Below are 18,242 nucleotides of genomic sequence, written 5' to 3'. Positions count from 1 at the left end.
ATCCTTTTCATGGAGGTAGTATTTTTAACCCTGATCTCAACTCTGAACCCACCATTCCTTAAACAAACACTCGTCAACCTGTATAGCCACACAGTTTTTTAACTTTCAATTCCAAAACTGAGGCATAGTAGATTCATATACTGATTTCAAATGAGCAGCACATAGTTTAAGAATTATGAATAAATGTTAAAGTCTTACCTGGAAAATGTTCACATCCAAGGCTCTCACTGGGCCAGTATGCTTGTCATTCTGGGCAATCACAACTTCCTTGTCTCCAGCTATAATTTTAGAAGGATCATAGAGAATAATATTTCCATTTTCACCACCTGCAATCAGAACTCCAGAGACATCTCCTTTGGAATCCATTTTATAAGGCCCCCAAATCAACTTGTGGTACCTACAGGAGAAAATGAATAAAATAACTCATTCTTAAAGTCAAATAAATGTAGACAAAAAATTGAAATTATACACTTAATTTTTAATGTTTTCATAAACAGTCCAAATATATTACTTCCCCACCACTCCTGGTAATTATGTATGACTTTGGTGTAATGGTATTTCATTTTTTATTTATACTCATATTTGCATATGTGATTTTGTAATCCTTAAAGAGTAAAAACTCTTGTAAGGTAGTGTAACAAAATATACTTGAGTTGTGTGTCAAAAAATATGAGCTTAAGAATGATTTTACCATTTAGAGACTGTGAGACCCTAAGTTACTTAATCTTCTTAAATTGCCTCTGGTTCATTGTAAAATAGAGCTAATCAATCACTTCCCTTGAAAAGTAAAAATACTCTTTATTTGACTATAGAAGGGTCTCATGCTTTGACCTTTGTCTGAAAAAAAAAAAGGGGGTCACTAACAAGTGGTCTGTTAAATAGCAAAGGTGTTAAAGGAGTCATGTGAAATTTTCTAAGAAAAAGAATGTATTCTAACAGTAGAAAAATGACATCAAGATTATATTATAACAAGTACCCCTACTATAGGAGAATAAAATATATGGTCCAGAATGGAGATGAAATATGAAGGCAGAAAGGTATACGATGATACAGATGGTAGTAAGCAGAAAAACTACTAGACAAAAGGTATCTGGGGTTCCCATCCCACTGTGACAGCTCTGAAGAATATGAGTGGTCCCATGAAACTGCATGATTTGAGCTATATTCTGTCAGCTAAAGAGCAATCTCTTTAAACCCTGCTAAGATATTGAGGCAATAAAGCTTATTTTATTACTGAAATGAAGGCATCCTTTCCCTGCATTACAATAGGGCATAAGTACTTGAAAGTATGATCCAAATACCTAGTTACCTAGTGTATTAGAAATCGTGTCAACAAAACTGTGAGATATATTTCTAAATATTGTAACAGAAGAAAATAAAAATAACCTACCATTCAGAGATAATCACTATTAATACTTATGATGACTACTCCTTTTCTAGTCACATCTACCTTTTTGTAAACAGGCACAATAAAGGAGATAGAAAAAAGAACTCTATACAAAATTAGCCAGGCGTGGTGGCACATGCCTGTAATCCCAGCTACTCGGGAGGCTGAGGCAGGAGAATTGCTAGAACCTAGGCGGCAGAGGTTGTGGTGAGCTGAGATTGCGCCATTGTACTCCAGCCTGGGCAACAGGAGCGAAACTCTATCTCAAAAAAAAAAAAAAAAAAAAACAACACATACACACACAAAAAAACCCAGAAAAAAATGCTAGAAACTACAGCCTCTCCTTCCCACCTTACATATAACAGCAATAAAAAAGTCAACAGAACATACTGGCCAGGCATGGTTCCTCATGCCTATAATCTCAGCACTTTGGGAGGCTGAGGTGGGTGGATTGCTTGAGGTCAGGAGTTCAAGACCAGCCCGGCCAACATGGCAAAACCCTGTCGCTACTAAAGATACAAAATTAGCTGGGCAAGGTGGTGTGCACCTGTAATCCCAGCTACTTGGGAGGCTGAGGCACAAGAATTGCTTGAGCCCGGAAGGTGGAGGTTGCAGTGAGCCGAGATCGTGCCACTGCACTCCAGCCTGAGCTACAAAGTGAGATTCTGTCTCAAAAAAAAAAAAAAAAAAAAAAAAAGAAAAAAAAAGTCAATAGAACATATAAACACTACTTTTACTTCCATAAAAATTCACTCACATACTTTTTCACAAAATATTTCATGTTCTTGATGGTATTCCTTGTAGTTTCTAATAATGGCATAATTATAGACAAATTAGGAATCAAGAACAATATATAATTAATAATCACAGGAATTTAAAGCTGAACCTCATACCTGTGAGAAGACGAGAATGTGGCACAAGATTTCATATCCAAGGATGGATCAGAAAGGTCTAATTCAAATATCTCAAGGGAAGCATTGGTACTAAATGTTGCATCCAATTGCTGAGCAGATGTTCCTATAGAAAATATATTTATGGTAACTATACACACAAAAATAAAAGACTCAGAGAAACCATACAAAACAGAAGTTAAAAGCATATTTTCCATTCTCTTGCTCATGAATGCTGCACATATGCCATTGAGCAGATGCTTAAATTACTATAGCAATGAGATTCTGGCACAGGGCTAGGAGAGGATGTTTATAAGAGTGGGTAGTGTAAATAATTTTTTAAGCCTGTATATATTTAAAACTCTCTGTAAAAATGGTCCTGTGATCCGGGCTGGGCGCGGTGGCTCACGCCTGTAATCCTAGCACTTTGGGAGGCCGAGGTGGGCGGATCATGAGGTCAGGAGATCAAGACCATCCTGGCTAACACAGTGAAACCCCATCTCTACTAAAAATACAGAAAATTAGCCAGGTGTGGTGGCGGATGCCTGTAGTCCCAGCTACTCGGGAGGCTGAGGCAGGAGAATGGCATGAACCAGGGAGGCAGAGCTTGCAGTGAGCAGAGATCGCGCCACTGCATTCCAGCCTGGGCGAAACAGCAAGACTCCGTCTCAAAAAAAAAAAAAAAAAGTCCCGTGATTTACTATATCTGCTTATAGATATATGATATAACTATTTCTTTTTATGTAAAAATGCTAACATCAAAATTGCTCTTCATTCAAACTGATATTAACTGGTTTTTTTTACATGCCATCTATTGTGCTTAATACTGGAGAAATAAAGATAAAATGCAATTCTTGTAAAGGAAAATATTTTAGATGTAACACATCATGATCAAAATGCTATGGGAACACAGAAGAACACTAAACTTGGCTGATAGAATGTCGGTAATGTGCCAGGGAGAGAGAGGCTTTCCAGAGAAGATAAAGCTTAAACTGAATAAGCTAGATGCAGAAGAGAAGAAATTAGGTAACTCATACTATCTTCTCTCCTTTGAACTTACCTGTTGCTAGGTAAATGGGGTGATTCTGGGCAGGGCTCCATGCCTGCATGGCTGTACGGTCTACTTCCTTTAACTTCATCCTGCTAAAGGGAATATTTTACAAAGAAATAGACTTGAATGACTTGAATGTCTAACATAGAACACAGATATTTTACATAGTAACATACTGAACAAACCACTACAACATTAGTAACGCCCAACTGCAAATAAATCAAATCAGTTTAGGTGTCATTCGTTGGATATATTCATTAGAAAGAAGACAAACTTGAGGCCAGGCACAGTGGCTCATGCCTGTAATCTCAGCACTTTGGGAGGCCAAGGCGGGCAGATCACAAGGTCAGGAGATCGAGACCATCCTGGCTAACACGGTGAAACCCTGTCTCTACTAAAAATACAAAAAATTAGCCGGGTGTGGTGGCAGGTGCCTGTAGTCCCAGCTACTCGGGAGGCTGAGGCAGGAGAATGGCATGACCCGGAAGACAGAGCTTGCAGTGAGCCGAGATGCACCACTGCATGCCAACCTGGGCGAAAGAGCGAGACTCCATCTCAAAAAAAAAAAAAAAAAAAAAAAGACAAACTTGATAAACTATTTTGAGACAAATACTGGGCTATTCTGCTTACAGATTACAGTTCTTCAGTTGAATCAGTCTAGAAAAACAGCCCACAAAATTAATAAGGTAGTACCTAAAGAATTAACTTTGCTACACATGTGTTTATCCAACAAGGATGGATGACAAAACATTACGGGTAAGAGCAGCCAAAAAATAAATAAGGTGCAACTTCCCAGAGTAGGATTACTCCATGATAAGAGCAGTTTAAAAAATTAATTCAAAATTAAAACAGAGAGAATATAATAAGCCCACAGATTTTAAAGATAAAGTAGAAATTATTAGAAAACTGGTCACTTCAAGGTATAATCCCATATACCACTTGTTTACATATTTTCTGTCATTAAAGTTACTTTAATGGGGTCAGGTGTGGTGGCTCATGCTTGCAATCCCAGCACTTTGGGGGGACGAGGCGGTTGGATCACTTGAGGCCAGGAGTTCAAGACCAGCCTGGCTAACATGGCAAAACCCTGTCTCTATTAAAAAAACAAGAAAATTAGCCAGGTGTGGTGGTGCACGCCTGTAATCCCAGCTATTTGGGAGGCTGAAGCAGAAGAATCACTTGAACTCAGATGGTGAAGGTTACATTGAGCTGAGATCATGTCACTGCACTCCAGCCTGGGTGACAGAGAGAGACTCGGTCTCAAAAAAAAGTTACTTTGATGGAAAAATTAGAACAGTATAGTATTATGTACTTTTTAAAGATCTTTGTTATTTTTACATAAATATATTGAAATGGCATAGTACTCCACTGTAAGATGTACCATAATTACCTAGTCTAATACCAACAAACACCTAAGCTGTTTTTAGCTATTTTTACAAAAAATGCTGAAATAAATGGTCGTCTGCACGTTATTTCATTAAAAAGGGACAGCTATAAATTTCCAGAAGTAAAATTGCTAAGTTAAAAGGTTAATGCAATTTTAATTTTGATGAACATTACCAAGTTGTCCTCTATGGCAATTGTGCCTTTTCATACCACCAACAGTAATATACAATTACTTGTTGCCCTACAGCCTTACCAGAGCATACTGTCACACTTTTAGATTATGCCAACATTAAAAAACAAAAGGCCAGGTGCAGTGGCTCAGGCCTGTAATCCCAGCACTTTAGGAGGCCGAAGTAGGCGGATTGCTTGAGCCCAGGAGTTCAAGACCCGCTTGGACAACATGGTGAAATCCCATCTCTACAAAAAATACAAAAATCAGCTGGGCATAGTGGTGCACGCCTGTAGTCCCAGCTACTCGGGAGGTTGAGGAGGAAAGATTGTTTGAGCCCGGGAAGTTGAGGCTGCAGTGAGCCGTGACTGTGCCACTGCAATCCAGCCTGGGCGACAGAGTGAGACCATGACTCAAAAAAAAAAAAAAAAAAAAAAAGAAAAAGAATAAAAGAAAAAGAAAAATGTTAGCTCTGTATAGTAATACTATAAATGATATATAACATCTTTTTTTGTATGACTATGGGTAAACATATTTCCTTTTCTGTCATCTCTTCTGTCTAGTCATGTATCATTTGACCATTTTTCTTTCCTTTTCTTTTTTTTTGGAGATGGAGTTTCGTTCTGTCACCTAGGCTGGAGCACAGTGGCACGATCTTGGCTCACTGCAACCTCTGCCTCCCAGGTTCAAGCGATTCTGGTGTCTCAGCCTCCCAAGTAGCTGGGATTACAGGCACACACTACCACATCAGGCTAATTTTTTTGTATTTTTAGTAGAGATGGGGTTTCACCATGCTGGCCAGGCTGGTCTTGAACTCCTGACCTGAGGTGATCCACCTTCCTCGGCCTCCCAAAGTGCTGGGATTACAGGGGTGAGCCACTGCACCCGGCCATCATTCGACAATTTTTCTATTAAGCTGATAGACTATCTTTTGACTTTGCTTTTTTTTAAAAAAAATTTTCTTTTCACCTTTCATAGGATTTTGATTAAAAAAAAAAAACAACTATATGCTTTATCTTTTAGAGTTTTACATTCCTAGAAAAGCTGAGCCACAAAGTACAAAAAATTGCTACACATTTCCCAACCACATAACCTTTCTCACCACCAACATCGCACATCATAAAGGTCTATTTGTTTCAATCCATAAACTAACATTGAAACTCCACAATTTATATGAGGGCTCACTCTAGGTGCTGTACATTCTATGGGTTTTGACAAATGTATAACAACATGCATCCATCATTATAGTATCACACAGAGTAGTTCCCTTATCCTAAAATCCCCTATGCCTATAATTCCTCCTTTCCTATCAATAGAGCCTATATAGTGAAATTTTGTGAATTGTTCTTGGGACCTAGAAAGAAGGGGTGCTCTCTGTTTTCAGGGCCTAGAGCTCAATACATATTAATTAAGTACTCTTTATTGATTTGTTTAGATCTCCTATATCCTTACTTTTTTGTCCACCTGATCTGCCTTGGACCGAAACAGTGAATTAAGTCTCTTACTGCTAATATATATTTATGTCAATTTCACATGGTATCTCCTGAAACTTTTGCTTTATGAAAATTACTTTGTTATTTAATACAGTTATTTGGTGCATATCCATAATGTTCAAATTCACTGTCAAATATACACTTTAGCTTTATGAATATCCTTCTTTGTCTCAAATAATGACTTTTGGTCTGAATTCAACCTTTTGTTTGCCTTTACATGTATCCTTTTGCCCTTCAGAACTACTTTGTCATAATTACAAACAAACAAACAAAAAACCAACAGATTTTATTGGTGATCCAATTTGAAAATCTTTTCAGTAGGTTAGCTAAGAACATTTAAAATGTATTGACATGACAGACATGGTTGGTCTTAGTTTTACCATATTTTACTTTGGTTTAATATCTTTGAGTAATAATTTTTAAAAAGTCTTTGTCTGTTTTCTTTTTTGTGCAATTATCATTTTTCTGATAATTAGGATGATGTATATTTTCATTATAATATGTTTCTGATTCTATCTTTTTAACTGTAATTTTAAATATCTTACTTAATACCATTAATCCTGTATTTCTTTACACAGAAACTATTAACTCCTTACTATGAGCACTTATGAAATTAGCTTGTATAATCTTACTGTCCCTCCACACAACATGGTTACAGCCAATAGTATTATCTTTCTCAGCGTTTACCTTTGAACTGCTTATACTTCTACTAACTGATTTGTCAGCTTTAAATGATGTCCTTTGACTCATAGCCATTACAGATGTGGCAATTCACAAACTTATTCTACCTCCAATTTCTTTCCTCTTCTCTTTTTATTAGTTGTATAACCAATCCCTACATTATTGGACATTTAACATTTACATTTTATTCTTTCTTCCTCATTCTCACTTTTGTTCCAGTCTCAGTCCTGCAGTTAAAATGCATACTCAATACTCTCCAAAAGTACTTTTGCCAGTTTCCTTACTCAGCTCCAGAGTTTATCCTCTAACATTTTCCTTAAGATTGCCTTAAACATACGCTCCGAGTCTTGTACCTGCAAATTGTTCATATTTGAAGATTTTATAGAGGAAAAAATTAAGACACAGAAAGACAATCTGTACATGCTACCAAGGGGGCAAGGGGCAGAGCCAAGATCGGAACTCAAAAGTTTAGCTCCAGAGTCCAAGTCCTTTTTACTTCCAAGTTCAGGTATTCAATTTTGATATCATAGAGGAAATATTAACATTTAGAAGAAACAATAACAAAGCAACCAGCATGCATGATGAAACTGAAGAAATGCATTTTAGGAATTGTGTTAGGTTAGGGCAAAGTGAAATTAGGAGGCAGGATGTATTACATGGTTAAAAGCATGGTCTCTGGAGTTAATCCTCAATTTGACTACTGGCTCTGTTACTTATTAGCTATGATACTTTGGACACAATATTTAACCTCCCTGAGCCCCAGTTTCTACATTCGTAAAATAGGGAAAAGAGTGACAAACTTATGGGATGTTGTGAGGTTCCAATGAGACCATACATTTTATAATAGGGAGCCAAACAAAGTGCTTAGCACATGGGTTAGTGCTTTTGATAGGTTTGCTATTTTTAAAGATTACCACTATCATGAGATTAAACAAGAAAACTTCGGGGTTATTTGGGGGAAAAAGTCCAACTTTCTAAGATATAAAGAAGGCATTTATTTTCTTATATGAATTTCCTCTTCTTCCTCTTTGCCAACTGTCTCAACCTAATCTTTAATAATAAATTCAAGTTCCAGCTCCTCCATGAAAACTGCCCTGATGATTCAATCCACATTGATCTAAATACTCCCCCACAAGTTTGTATTTGTCAGTACTATGATTTAAGCATTTTATAATAACATGTCATTATATTTTAATAAACATTTTGTAATATTCTGCTAGCACATATTGTTTACATATTTTCCAATTACCTTTTTTAACCATTTGCCTTATGTGCTATCTTATCTCACCAACTAGACAAATAATGTCTTTTTTCAAAACTTTACCCCTTTTTAGATTCAAAATTGCTTAGCACAGAAAGAGATATACGGAAAGTTTTGATTTATTTTAAATGTTTATATTTAGGGGAAAACAAGTAGACTAATGAGCTAGAATGACCAGTTTCAGATAAAACATTTACTTTTAAATTCTTAACTCTTTAAAGAATCATTTACTTTTTAAAAAAGGAGAAAGTATTGTTAAGGGGGAAAAGGTTATAAGATGCCCTCAGAATAATTTCTAAAAGTGAAATCAAAATAGCTATATTATAAAAAAAAAATAGAATACAATTATAGTATTTCCAAGAGCGAAAGTACTAGGACTACCTAATTCATTAATGCTTGGTTAATGTGTAACATTGATTGAAAAAGAAAAAGACACATTTATAAGAACATAAAATGGTTAAATGTGAATTCAAAGCATTTACTAAAATTTATTTCTTAGCCTTAGTATTCAATATTCCACTAGAAGCAGTTCTGCTTATTAACCTGTACTGAATATAAGGCTTCAATACCATCTGTTTAAAAAAAAAAATCACTATACTACAATAATGGCCTAGAACTATATTATATGCTCTGAATCTAATTAAATAAGAGTACCGGCCGGGCGTGGTGGCTCACGCTTGTAATCCCAGCACTTTGGGAAGCCGAGGCGGGCGGATCACGAGGTCAGGAGATCGAGACCACGGTGAAACCCCATCTCTACTAAAAATACAAAAAAAAATTAGCCGGGCGTGGTGGCGGGTGCCTGTAGTCCCAGCTACTAGGAGAGGCTGAGGCAGGAGAATGGCGTGAACCCGGGAGGCGGAGCTTGCAGTGAGCCGAGATTGCGCCACTGCAATCCAGCTTGGGCGACAGAGCAAGACTCCGTCTCAAAAAAAAAAAAAAAAAAAAGTATCATAATCAATCTAATTACTGCAATCATTCTCACAATTACTAAAAATGCCATACAGTTTCATCTGGATATGTGTATTTCCTTCTCTTAGAAATAATCATTCAGTTGTAAATGATTTTCTTAAAAATATGTTTTGTTTTTTTTTTTGAGATGGAGTCTTGCTCTGTCACCAAAGCTGGAGTGCAATGTTGTGATCTCGGCTCACTGCAACCTCTGCCTCCCGGGTTTAAGTGATTCTCCTGCCTCAGCCTTTTGAGTAGCTGGGATTACAGGTACACGCCACCACGCCCGGCTAATTTATGTGTTTTTTGGTAGAGACAGAGTTTCACCATGTTGGTCAGGCTGGTCTCGAACTCCTGACCTCGTGATATGCCCACGTCGGCCTCCCAAACTGCTGGGATTATAGGCGTGAGCCACTGCGCCCGGCCGAAAAGGTGTGTTTTTTTTTTTTTTTTTGAGACGGAGTCTCGCTCTGTCGCCCAGGCTGGAGTGCAGTGGTGCGATCTCGGCTCACTGCAAGCTCCACCACCCGGGTTCACGCCATTCTCCTGCCTCAGCCTCCCAAGTAGCTGGGACTACAGGCGCCTGCCACCACGCCTGGCTAATTTTTTGTATTTTTAGTAGAGACGGGATTTCACTGTGTTAGCTAGTATGGTCTCGATCTCCTGACCTCGTGATCTGCCCGCCTCGGCCTCCCAAAGTGTTGGGATTACAGGCGTGAGCCACCGCGCCCGGCCCAAAAAGGTTCTTTTAAAAATGTATTTTAATTTTTTTTTTTTTTTTTTTTTTTAATAGAGACAGGTTCTCACTACGTTGGCCAGGTTGGTCTTGAACTCTTGGCCTCAAGCAATTATCCTGCCTTAGCCTCCCAAAGTGCTAGGATTACAGGCGTGAGCCACCGGGCCCGGCCCAAAAAGGTTCTTTTAAAAATGTATTTTAATTTTTTTTTTTTTTTTTAATAGAGACAGGTTCTCACTACGTTGGCCAGGTTGGTCTTGAACTCTTGGTCTCAAGCAATTATCCTGCCTTAGCCTCCCAAAGTGCTAGGATTACAGGCATGAGCCACCGCGCCCAAAAATAGGAAAAAGCTTTAGATTAAACCATACATACTTCCCAAGCAAGACTTGCTTTAAAAGCCGTGTGCAATGTTTTTTCAATATTAAACGTGATTAGAATTCATACTATGAATACTTGTTTCACTCAATACTATTTTACACAGAACATAATCACTATGAAAATATAAAAAGAAGGCTGAGGGCGGTGGCTCACACCTGTAATCCCAAGCACTTTGGGAGGCCGAGGCAGGAGGATCAACTGAGGTCAGGGGTTCGAGACCAGCCTGCTCAACATGGCAAAACCCCGTCTCTACTAAAAATACAAAAAATTAGCCAGGTGTGGTGGCCGGCGCCTGTAATCCCAGCTACTCTGGAGGCTGAGGCAGGAGAACTCCTTGAACCCGGGAGGCGGAGGTTGCAGTGCCCTGAGATGGCGCCATTGCACTCCAGCCCGGGCGACAAGAGCGAAACTCCCGTCACACACACACACACACACACACACACACACACACACACACACACACACAAAAAGAAAATTGTGTGGGCTTGTTCATATAAGCCATCTCCAAGACAGTATCTATAGCACAGCAAGTAAGAGCATGGGGTCTAGGGCAGACACCCTCAGTTTAAATTCCAGCTTCACCACGTCCACCTCTAACTTTAATCATGTCGCTTTATCCATGTATGTCCTGGCTCCTCGCTCATTAAAATAAGGAGAACAGTATCTATACTACAGGGTTGTTGTGAGAAATAAGTGGTATTACTCAAGTGGTTAGAACAGTGCCTGGCATATATAAACAATGCTCATAAATGACAGTTATTACAAACATCACTACTTAAAACGTCTACCACCATAAACCTTCAAAAATACATCTATTAGGCCGGGCGCGGTGGCTCACACCTGTAATCCCAGCACTTTGTGAGGCCGAGACGGGCGGATCACGAAGTCAGGAGATCGAGACCACAGTGAAACCCCGTCTCCACTAAAAATGCAAAAAATTAGCTGGGCGCGGTGGCGGGCGCCTGTAGTCCCAGCTACTTGGGAGGCTGAGGCAGGAGAATGGCGTGAACCCGGGAGGCGGAGCTTGCAGTGAGCTGAGATCGTGCCACTGCACTCCAGCCTGGGTGACAGAGCAAGAGTCCGTCTCAAAAAAAAAAAAAAAAAAAACATCTATTGGCTGGGCGCAGTGGCTCATGCCTGTAATCCCAGCACTTTGGGAGACGGAGGTGGGCAGATCCTTGAGGCCGGAAGTTCGAGACCAGCCTGGCCAACATGGCAAAACCCCGTCTCTACTAAAAAATACAAAAATTAGCCGGGCGTGGTGGTACGTACCTGTAATCCCAGCTACTCAGGAGGCTGAGGCAGAAGAATCGCTTGAACCCGGGAGGCAGAGGTTGCAGTAAGCCTGGGAGACAGAGCGAGACTCCGTCTCAAAAAAAAAAAAAAAAAAAAAAAATATATATATGTATATATGTGTATATGTATACATGTATATATGTGTGTATATATACATGTATATATGTGTATATATATACATGTATATATGTGTATATATATATACACAAGTATATATGTGTACATATATATACATGTATATATGTGTGTATATATATGTATATATGTGTATATATATATATGGCCAGGCGCAGTGGCTCACACCTGTAATCCCAGCACTTTGGAAGGCCGAGGCGGGCGGATCACGAGGTCAAGAGATCCAGATCATCCTGGCCAACATGGTGAAACCCTGTCTCTACTAAAAATACAAAAATTAGCTGGGCGTGACGGGGCGAGCCAGTAGACCCCGCTACTAGGGAGACTGAGGGAGGAGAATCGCTTGAGCCCAGGAGGCGGAGCTTGCAGTGAGCCGAGATCGCGCCAATGTACTCCAGCCTGAGTGACAGAGCGAGACCGTCTCAGAAAAAAAAAAAAAAAAAAAAATTCTTGAGGAAAATTTATATTCCAGACTATAACTCTTTATTTTTTATGCAACTTCCTCTCAATAATTGCATTCAATTAGGTGGAAACTTTTTCTTTCTGCTCATTTTCAAAACGTAAATTTTATGAAGCAATACTAAAACCCGCCAGCACTAACTATTCTTTGAAAAATACCAACCTTACAATGCTATATACAGAGCTGACCCATACCTCAGAAAGCAAGTAAAAAGTTAAAGAGGTAACAGAATTGGAACTTGGATTCCCAAACCAGGTATACAATCCCTAGTTGGCATTGCTTTCAGCTAAAATCCATTTTCTGCGGGCAAAATATCTCAATATGGATAGAAACAATTGTTTAGAGGATTTATTTAGTATTTTCAATGTTCTAGGTTCATTTCACTCAACCCAAACCAAATCAAAGGAGAAAGTAACTGTGCACTGGTTACTGAACTAATTGGTGTCATACTAATCTTCAGTATAATAAAACTTTTTGAGCTGAAATTAACCTAATGACATTTCTAAAAACAATGTAATCAATGTAAATCAATCTAGTAATATCCCCTTACAGGAGTTTTTAACTTGTAAACTTCATAATATTATGTATATAGAAAATCCTACATGTCACTTGAAAGCAGGAGCTTGAGTCCAGCCTGCGGAACGTAGTGAGACCCCCATCTCTATAAAAAATAAGATTAGTTGGGCGTGCGCCACGTGCATATTCCTAGCTACTTCTGAGGCTGAGGCGGGAGGATCTCTTGAGCCCAAGAGTTCAAGGTTATAGTGAGCTATGACTGCACCACTGCACTCCAATCTGGGCAACAAAGAGGGACCCTGTCTCAAAAAAAAAAAAAAAAAAGTAAAAGAAAAAAAAAGAAAATCCTACATGTGTGTTTATGTGCATTCTTCCAATGCTTTCATTAGATTTCCGTAAGACAGTGAAATCCCCCCAAAATTTTGAATCATTGCTCTTCACAGTTTACAAATTTATTTCTATTCCCATGTTATTATTAGTTTCAATAAAGAATTTGCTGGCCGGGCGCGGTGGCTCACGCTTGTAATCCCAGCACTTTGGGAGGCCAAGGCGGGCGGATCACGAGGTCAGGAGATCGAGACCACGGTGAAACCCCGTCTCTACTAAAAATACAAAAAATTAGCCGGGCGTGGTGGCGGGCGCCTGTAGTCCCAGCTACTCGGAGAGGCTGAGGCAGGAGAATGGCGTGAACCTGGGAGGCGGAGGTTGCAGTGAGCCGAGATCGCGCCACTGCACTCCAGCCTGGGTGACAGAGCGAGACTCCGTCTCAAAAAAAAAAAAAAAAAAAGAATTTGCTTATATAAAATTAAGCAATATTATTCTAAATCCACCTCAAATTTCAAATTTCACATACAACCGCGGACGTATTTAAGATAGAATCACTACAAAACTACAAAAACACTACGAGTTATCCAAAAGTTCTTAGAGTCTACAAACCTCTCCCTGAGCTGTAATTAAGGGATAGTGAGAAACAAGGAGCACAGAAGAACCACTAAAAAAGGAGAGTAGGCTGGGCGTGGTGGCTTATGCCTGTAACCCCAGTACTTTGCGAGGCCAACTCGGGCGGATTACTTGAGGTCAGGAGAGCGAGACCAGCCTGACCAACAGGGTGAAACCCAGTCTCTACTAAAAATACAAAAATTAGGCGTGGTGGCGGGCGCCTTAATCCCAGCTACTCTGGAGGCTGAGGCAGGAGAATCACTTGAACCCGGGAGACGGAGGTTGCCGTAAGCTGAGATCGCGCCACTGCACTCCAGCCTTGGTGATAGAGCGAGACTCCGTCTCAAAAAAAAAAAAAAAAAAAAAAGGAAGAGTAAGCTTTTGCCAACTCTTGAATAAACCGAGGTGCAGAAAACGCAGGACGCTGTAACAAGAACACACCCTTATCGATTAAATACAGTTATAACTGCCCACAAAGACAACCAAATTTCAGTTTTCTATAGTTAGAAAAAATAAGTTAGGAGAAAGGATTTGTCACAGACTATCAAACCACTGCAACGTCAAATAGCCCTACGTAAAATTAATTCCTTAAGCGCAAGAAAAAATTTATAATGCCCACAAGTCCAGGCAATATTTTGGTTTATTTACAACAGCCCCGTAATTTAACAACTTATTAGCAAAAACATATAACACTTAATGAGACTGCCCTCAAAGTACAGGCTGCGCCTGGCTACCACCGTCCTTAAAATAATCCTAGTTAAATGACAGTAGACGTCAGTTCAAACCTACGAACCTTTAAATCTGGCAACAGTTCAAGTACAAACAAAAAAATTCTAACCAAACTAAAGTCAAACAAAGTAATCCTGAGATTTTTTTCCTTTCCTCACCCTCGGGGACCGCACCTCTTTGTGCACAAGGGTCTGAAAGTCTCCTAATCTCACACTCCAGTTACCAGCCCGGCTACGACTCCCCGGCAAGACACTGTCGCCAGCCTCGGATGGCTTTTGCTCAGCAGTGGAGACGTCGGCGGATGCGGACGGGCAGGATCACTAGAGTCCAGACGCCAGGCGTTGTTCCGCCGGGCCCGAAACCAAGACTAGGGGCGCGCCGTCACCAGAGACCGGGCCTCAGGCCGGCGCGGGGCAGCGGAGACCTAGGCTACAGTCCCAGTTTTGGCCTGGGCTCTACCCCAAAGCTTAAGGACTGGCGAAGAGAACAAAAAGCAACGGGCGGACGCACCTGGCGAGGACCTTCGGCAGCCGGATCCTGCGTTAGTGCAGCGCTCGTCGGACTCTCCCAGCATTCGCCGCCGCCCCTCCTCCCGGGCCAGGGCCACCTCCACGTTCCGTTCCAACGTGGCAGCCGCAGCCGCAGCCACGCCCTGCCGCCCAACACTTCCGGGAGCGACATCTTTCCCCGCCCACCCCGACGCACGGCCCGTCACGGCACTTCCGGGACCGGCGGTAGCCTGGGTGGCAGGGTACGGCTACGCGGGTTGGTGGTGCTCTGCGGTCATCGCGCCCCCGCGAGTGTAGAAACCCTTTTCTGAGGGGCGGCGCGCAGAATGTGGATGCAGTAGCCAGGACTAGTGGGTAAAGGACTAGTGCAGAGGGTGTCTCCGTCTGGCCGAATAACCGCCGTGGCCCGCAGGAACGCCACGTAGCACTAGTCTGTGAGGCGTCGGCAGCCCCTGGCGACACTGCCCGCGCCAAACCACGTGGAAAATCGGGCTGCAAAGGCTTTATTGTAATTTGTGACTGAGTTCTTAAAATTACCCACTTGATTCCACATTCTGGCGTTTTGAGAACTTATACAAAACGAAACAATCTGGGCATTCCCAAAGGCTATTGTGGACAAAGAGGCATAGATGGGGTGTTATACTAATTCCAATTAGTACCGTTTCGTACTTGTTACTATCCCATGGTATTGAGACCCGGTAGCACTCACCTTCCGCCACTGTTACGTTATTAGTTTCTCCACAACCTCAAATCTAATTAGATGCGTTGCCTAGGTGTACTTTTAGTTTAGGGAGGAATTATTTTACAGCAAGGTAAAGCCAAAGGAAAATCATTTGCTAAATTACCAGAAATTGGATTCAACCGAGATCTCCTAACTTCTAGACAAGTTCTTTTCTCATTACATCTAGCATTCAAAGCCAACTCTTGCACTTTGGGTAGCTAAAGCATTAGGATCCTGCCTCTTGAACAGCAGCTGTGTTAACATTCCCACAGTCAGCTACATCTTAAGCTTGCAGCTTCATAAGATAGCTTAACATCAATTCACGCCAACTTCTGAAATAATGAACCCAGCTTTTACTGGTAGTAATACATTCTCTTTCAGTCTTCTAATTACCATTTTCTTTCAACGCAGTAACTAAGGTTATCACTTTGGCCTGAAAGCTAGTCAAACTGGGATTTGTTTTTGATTAGTCTTCAATCCAAACAAGTAAATGCTCCATTTCAACAGCAGACAGCTTTCTGTTCCTAGTGCAATTAAAACTGAAAGACGTTGAAGCAACTTTACCTTTTTACATTTATCAGACTTTCTTTTTTTTTTGAGACGGAGTCTCGCTCTGTCGCCCAGGCTGGAGTGCAGTGGCGCGACCTCAGCTCACTGCAAGCTCCGCCTCCCTGGTTCACACCATTCTCCTGCCTCAGCCTCCCGAGTAGCTGGGACTACAGGCGCCTGCCACCGCGCCCGGCCAATTTTTTGTATTTTTAGTAGAGACGGGGTTTCACCGTGTTAGCCAGGATGGTCTCGATCTCCTGACCTCGTGATCCGCCCCTCTCGGCCTCCCAAAGTGCTGGGATTACAGGCGTGAGCCACTGCGCCCGGCCTATCAGACTTTTTCAATAGGCTTGTATTACAGCTTCATGCAGGTCTGGGTCTCAACCTATCTTTGCTTTGCTATCACCACTTTGAAATCTAATCGCATCCAATTTCACTTCCAGCATTATCACGTTTCTTTGCTGCTCTGTCCTTTGTTGACCAATTACCTCTTTTGACTATCCATTTTAGTAAATGGTCACAAGTTTAATCTCTGGGGTCAAGGAGGCAACAGTACTATGCACTTTGTGCTTTGCTATCTGTGCATGAACTGAACAGATGATCAGTAACAAATCACCAACAAACTTTGAAAGCAAAGTAATGTAACTGGCGACTGATATGATGCACATCTTTTTTGGGGGGCGGGGGGGCACAATGATTTGTGGACTAAAGAGCTAGCAGCAAAATTTATGCAAGTTTTCTCAGTACTGTGGTAATGGAATTATCAACCACATTGTTGGACTGGTTTTATTTAACTGTGGTAACTGATATTTATGCATATCGGAACTGTGCAAAGACTGCCTGTATCTAAAAAAAGAAAAACTCTTTAGTTCACAAAACTAAATCCAATTTAGTTTACTATCCAAGCCTAATCCTGAATCAAATAAAAACTGAATTGCTCACTAGAAGAATGTTTGGAGAGAATTTAATGACGAATTCTTCAAATTACGATTTGCATAGCACAAAGATACTGTTTTTTTAGAGACAGGTTTTTGCTCTGTTGCCCAGGCTGGAGTGTGGTGGCAATGATCACAGCGCACTGCAGCTTCAACATCCAGGGTGCAAGTGATCCTCCCACCTCAGCCTCCCAAGTAGCTAGGACTACAGGCACACACCACCATGCCTGGTTAATTATTTTATTTTTTGTAGACACAGGGACTCATTTTGTTGCCTATACTGGTCTGAACTCCTGGCCTCCAGGGATCCTTCTGCTTTAGCCACCCAAAGTTATAGGCATGAGCCTCCATGCCCACTTGACATTCTTTTGGGAATGCAGATCCCTTCCCCTCATTTCAATAGTCTTGAGGTCTGCAAAGAGTGAAGTTGTAGACAAAACAATCATCACAAGGTACATGAATGTTTATGTAACTTTTTCCATAGCAGCCAGTACTGTTTACACCTCAGTAAAACAGTAGCATCCATTTCATTGTTTTAGTTTGTTTCTGAATGCATTTATTTCACAAATTTGTTTGTTAAGGGCTATAAACAAAATTTGTATCAACTTGTATATATTTACAAAATAGAAAATTAAGTCAGCATTAAGTCAACATGAGTAGTCACAGAATTTTTCCCCTTTATAAATGTTACATATTCAAGGAGACTTCAAAAAGTTTGTGGAAAAATGGTTAAAAGATAAAAATATAAACTATATTTCTGAACATTAGCTCTAAAGCATTCAAGACACTTTTGTAAGTGATACCAGCTATTTAGTCCATCCCTAAAGAACTGAGAGTTCTGGGAATTTATCTACATCAATGCAGTTTCTTTTTACATTAACTTGAGAAAAATGCACTGCCCTTAAAAATTTTTTTAAGATTAGGAAACAAAAAGTCAGAAGGTGCCAAACCAGGACTGTAGGGTGGATGCCTAGTGATTTCCCATCAAAACTCTTGCAAAATGCCCTTGCTTGATGAGAGGGATGAGCAGGAACATTGTTGTGGTGAACTCTCTGGTCTTTCTCGGGGAT

General features: G+C 40.6%; 1 protein-coding gene across 37 annotated transcripts in view; it reads right to left on the bottom strand.

The window, feature by feature from the left end:
- Positions 1 to 15,163, bottom strand: part of SEC31A (SEC31 homolog A, COPII coat complex component) — a 76,685-nt gene extending 61,522 nt beyond the window's left edge. For 7 of the 37 annotated variants that reach the window (XM_063610272.1, XM_063610273.1, XM_063610276.1 and 4 more), the window contains exons 1-5: positions 14,969 to 15,100; positions 11,656 to 11,752; positions 3,338 to 3,420; positions 2,281 to 2,404; positions 199 to 397 (exon numbers count right to left, since the gene is read on the bottom strand). In XM_063610272.1, the coding sequence (XP_063466342.1) occupies positions 199 to 397; positions 2,281 to 2,404; positions 3,338 to 3,420; positions 11,656 to 11,752; positions 14,969 to 15,032 (567 nt within the window). In that variant the 5' untranslated portion in view covers positions 15,033 to 15,100. Of the gene's footprint in view, positions 1 to 198; positions 398 to 2,280; positions 2,405 to 3,337; positions 3,421 to 11,655; positions 11,753 to 14,616 lie in introns of all 37 variants that reach the window. The other 30 variants (XM_063610297.1, XM_063610302.1, XM_063610299.1 and 27 more) reach the window with 15 other exon arrangements.
- Positions 15,164 to 18,242: the final 3,079 nt, after the last annotated feature.

The sequence above is a fragment of the Symphalangus syndactylus genome, chromosome 10 (assembly GCF_028878055.3).
Source record: "Symphalangus syndactylus isolate Jambi chromosome 10, NHGRI_mSymSyn1-v2.1_pri, whole genome shotgun sequence".
NCBI lineage: Eukaryota > Metazoa > Chordata > Mammalia > Primates > Hylobatidae > Symphalangus > Symphalangus syndactylus.
Note: the sequence above shows the minus strand (reverse complement) of the source record. Positions and strands in the feature narration are given on the sequence as shown.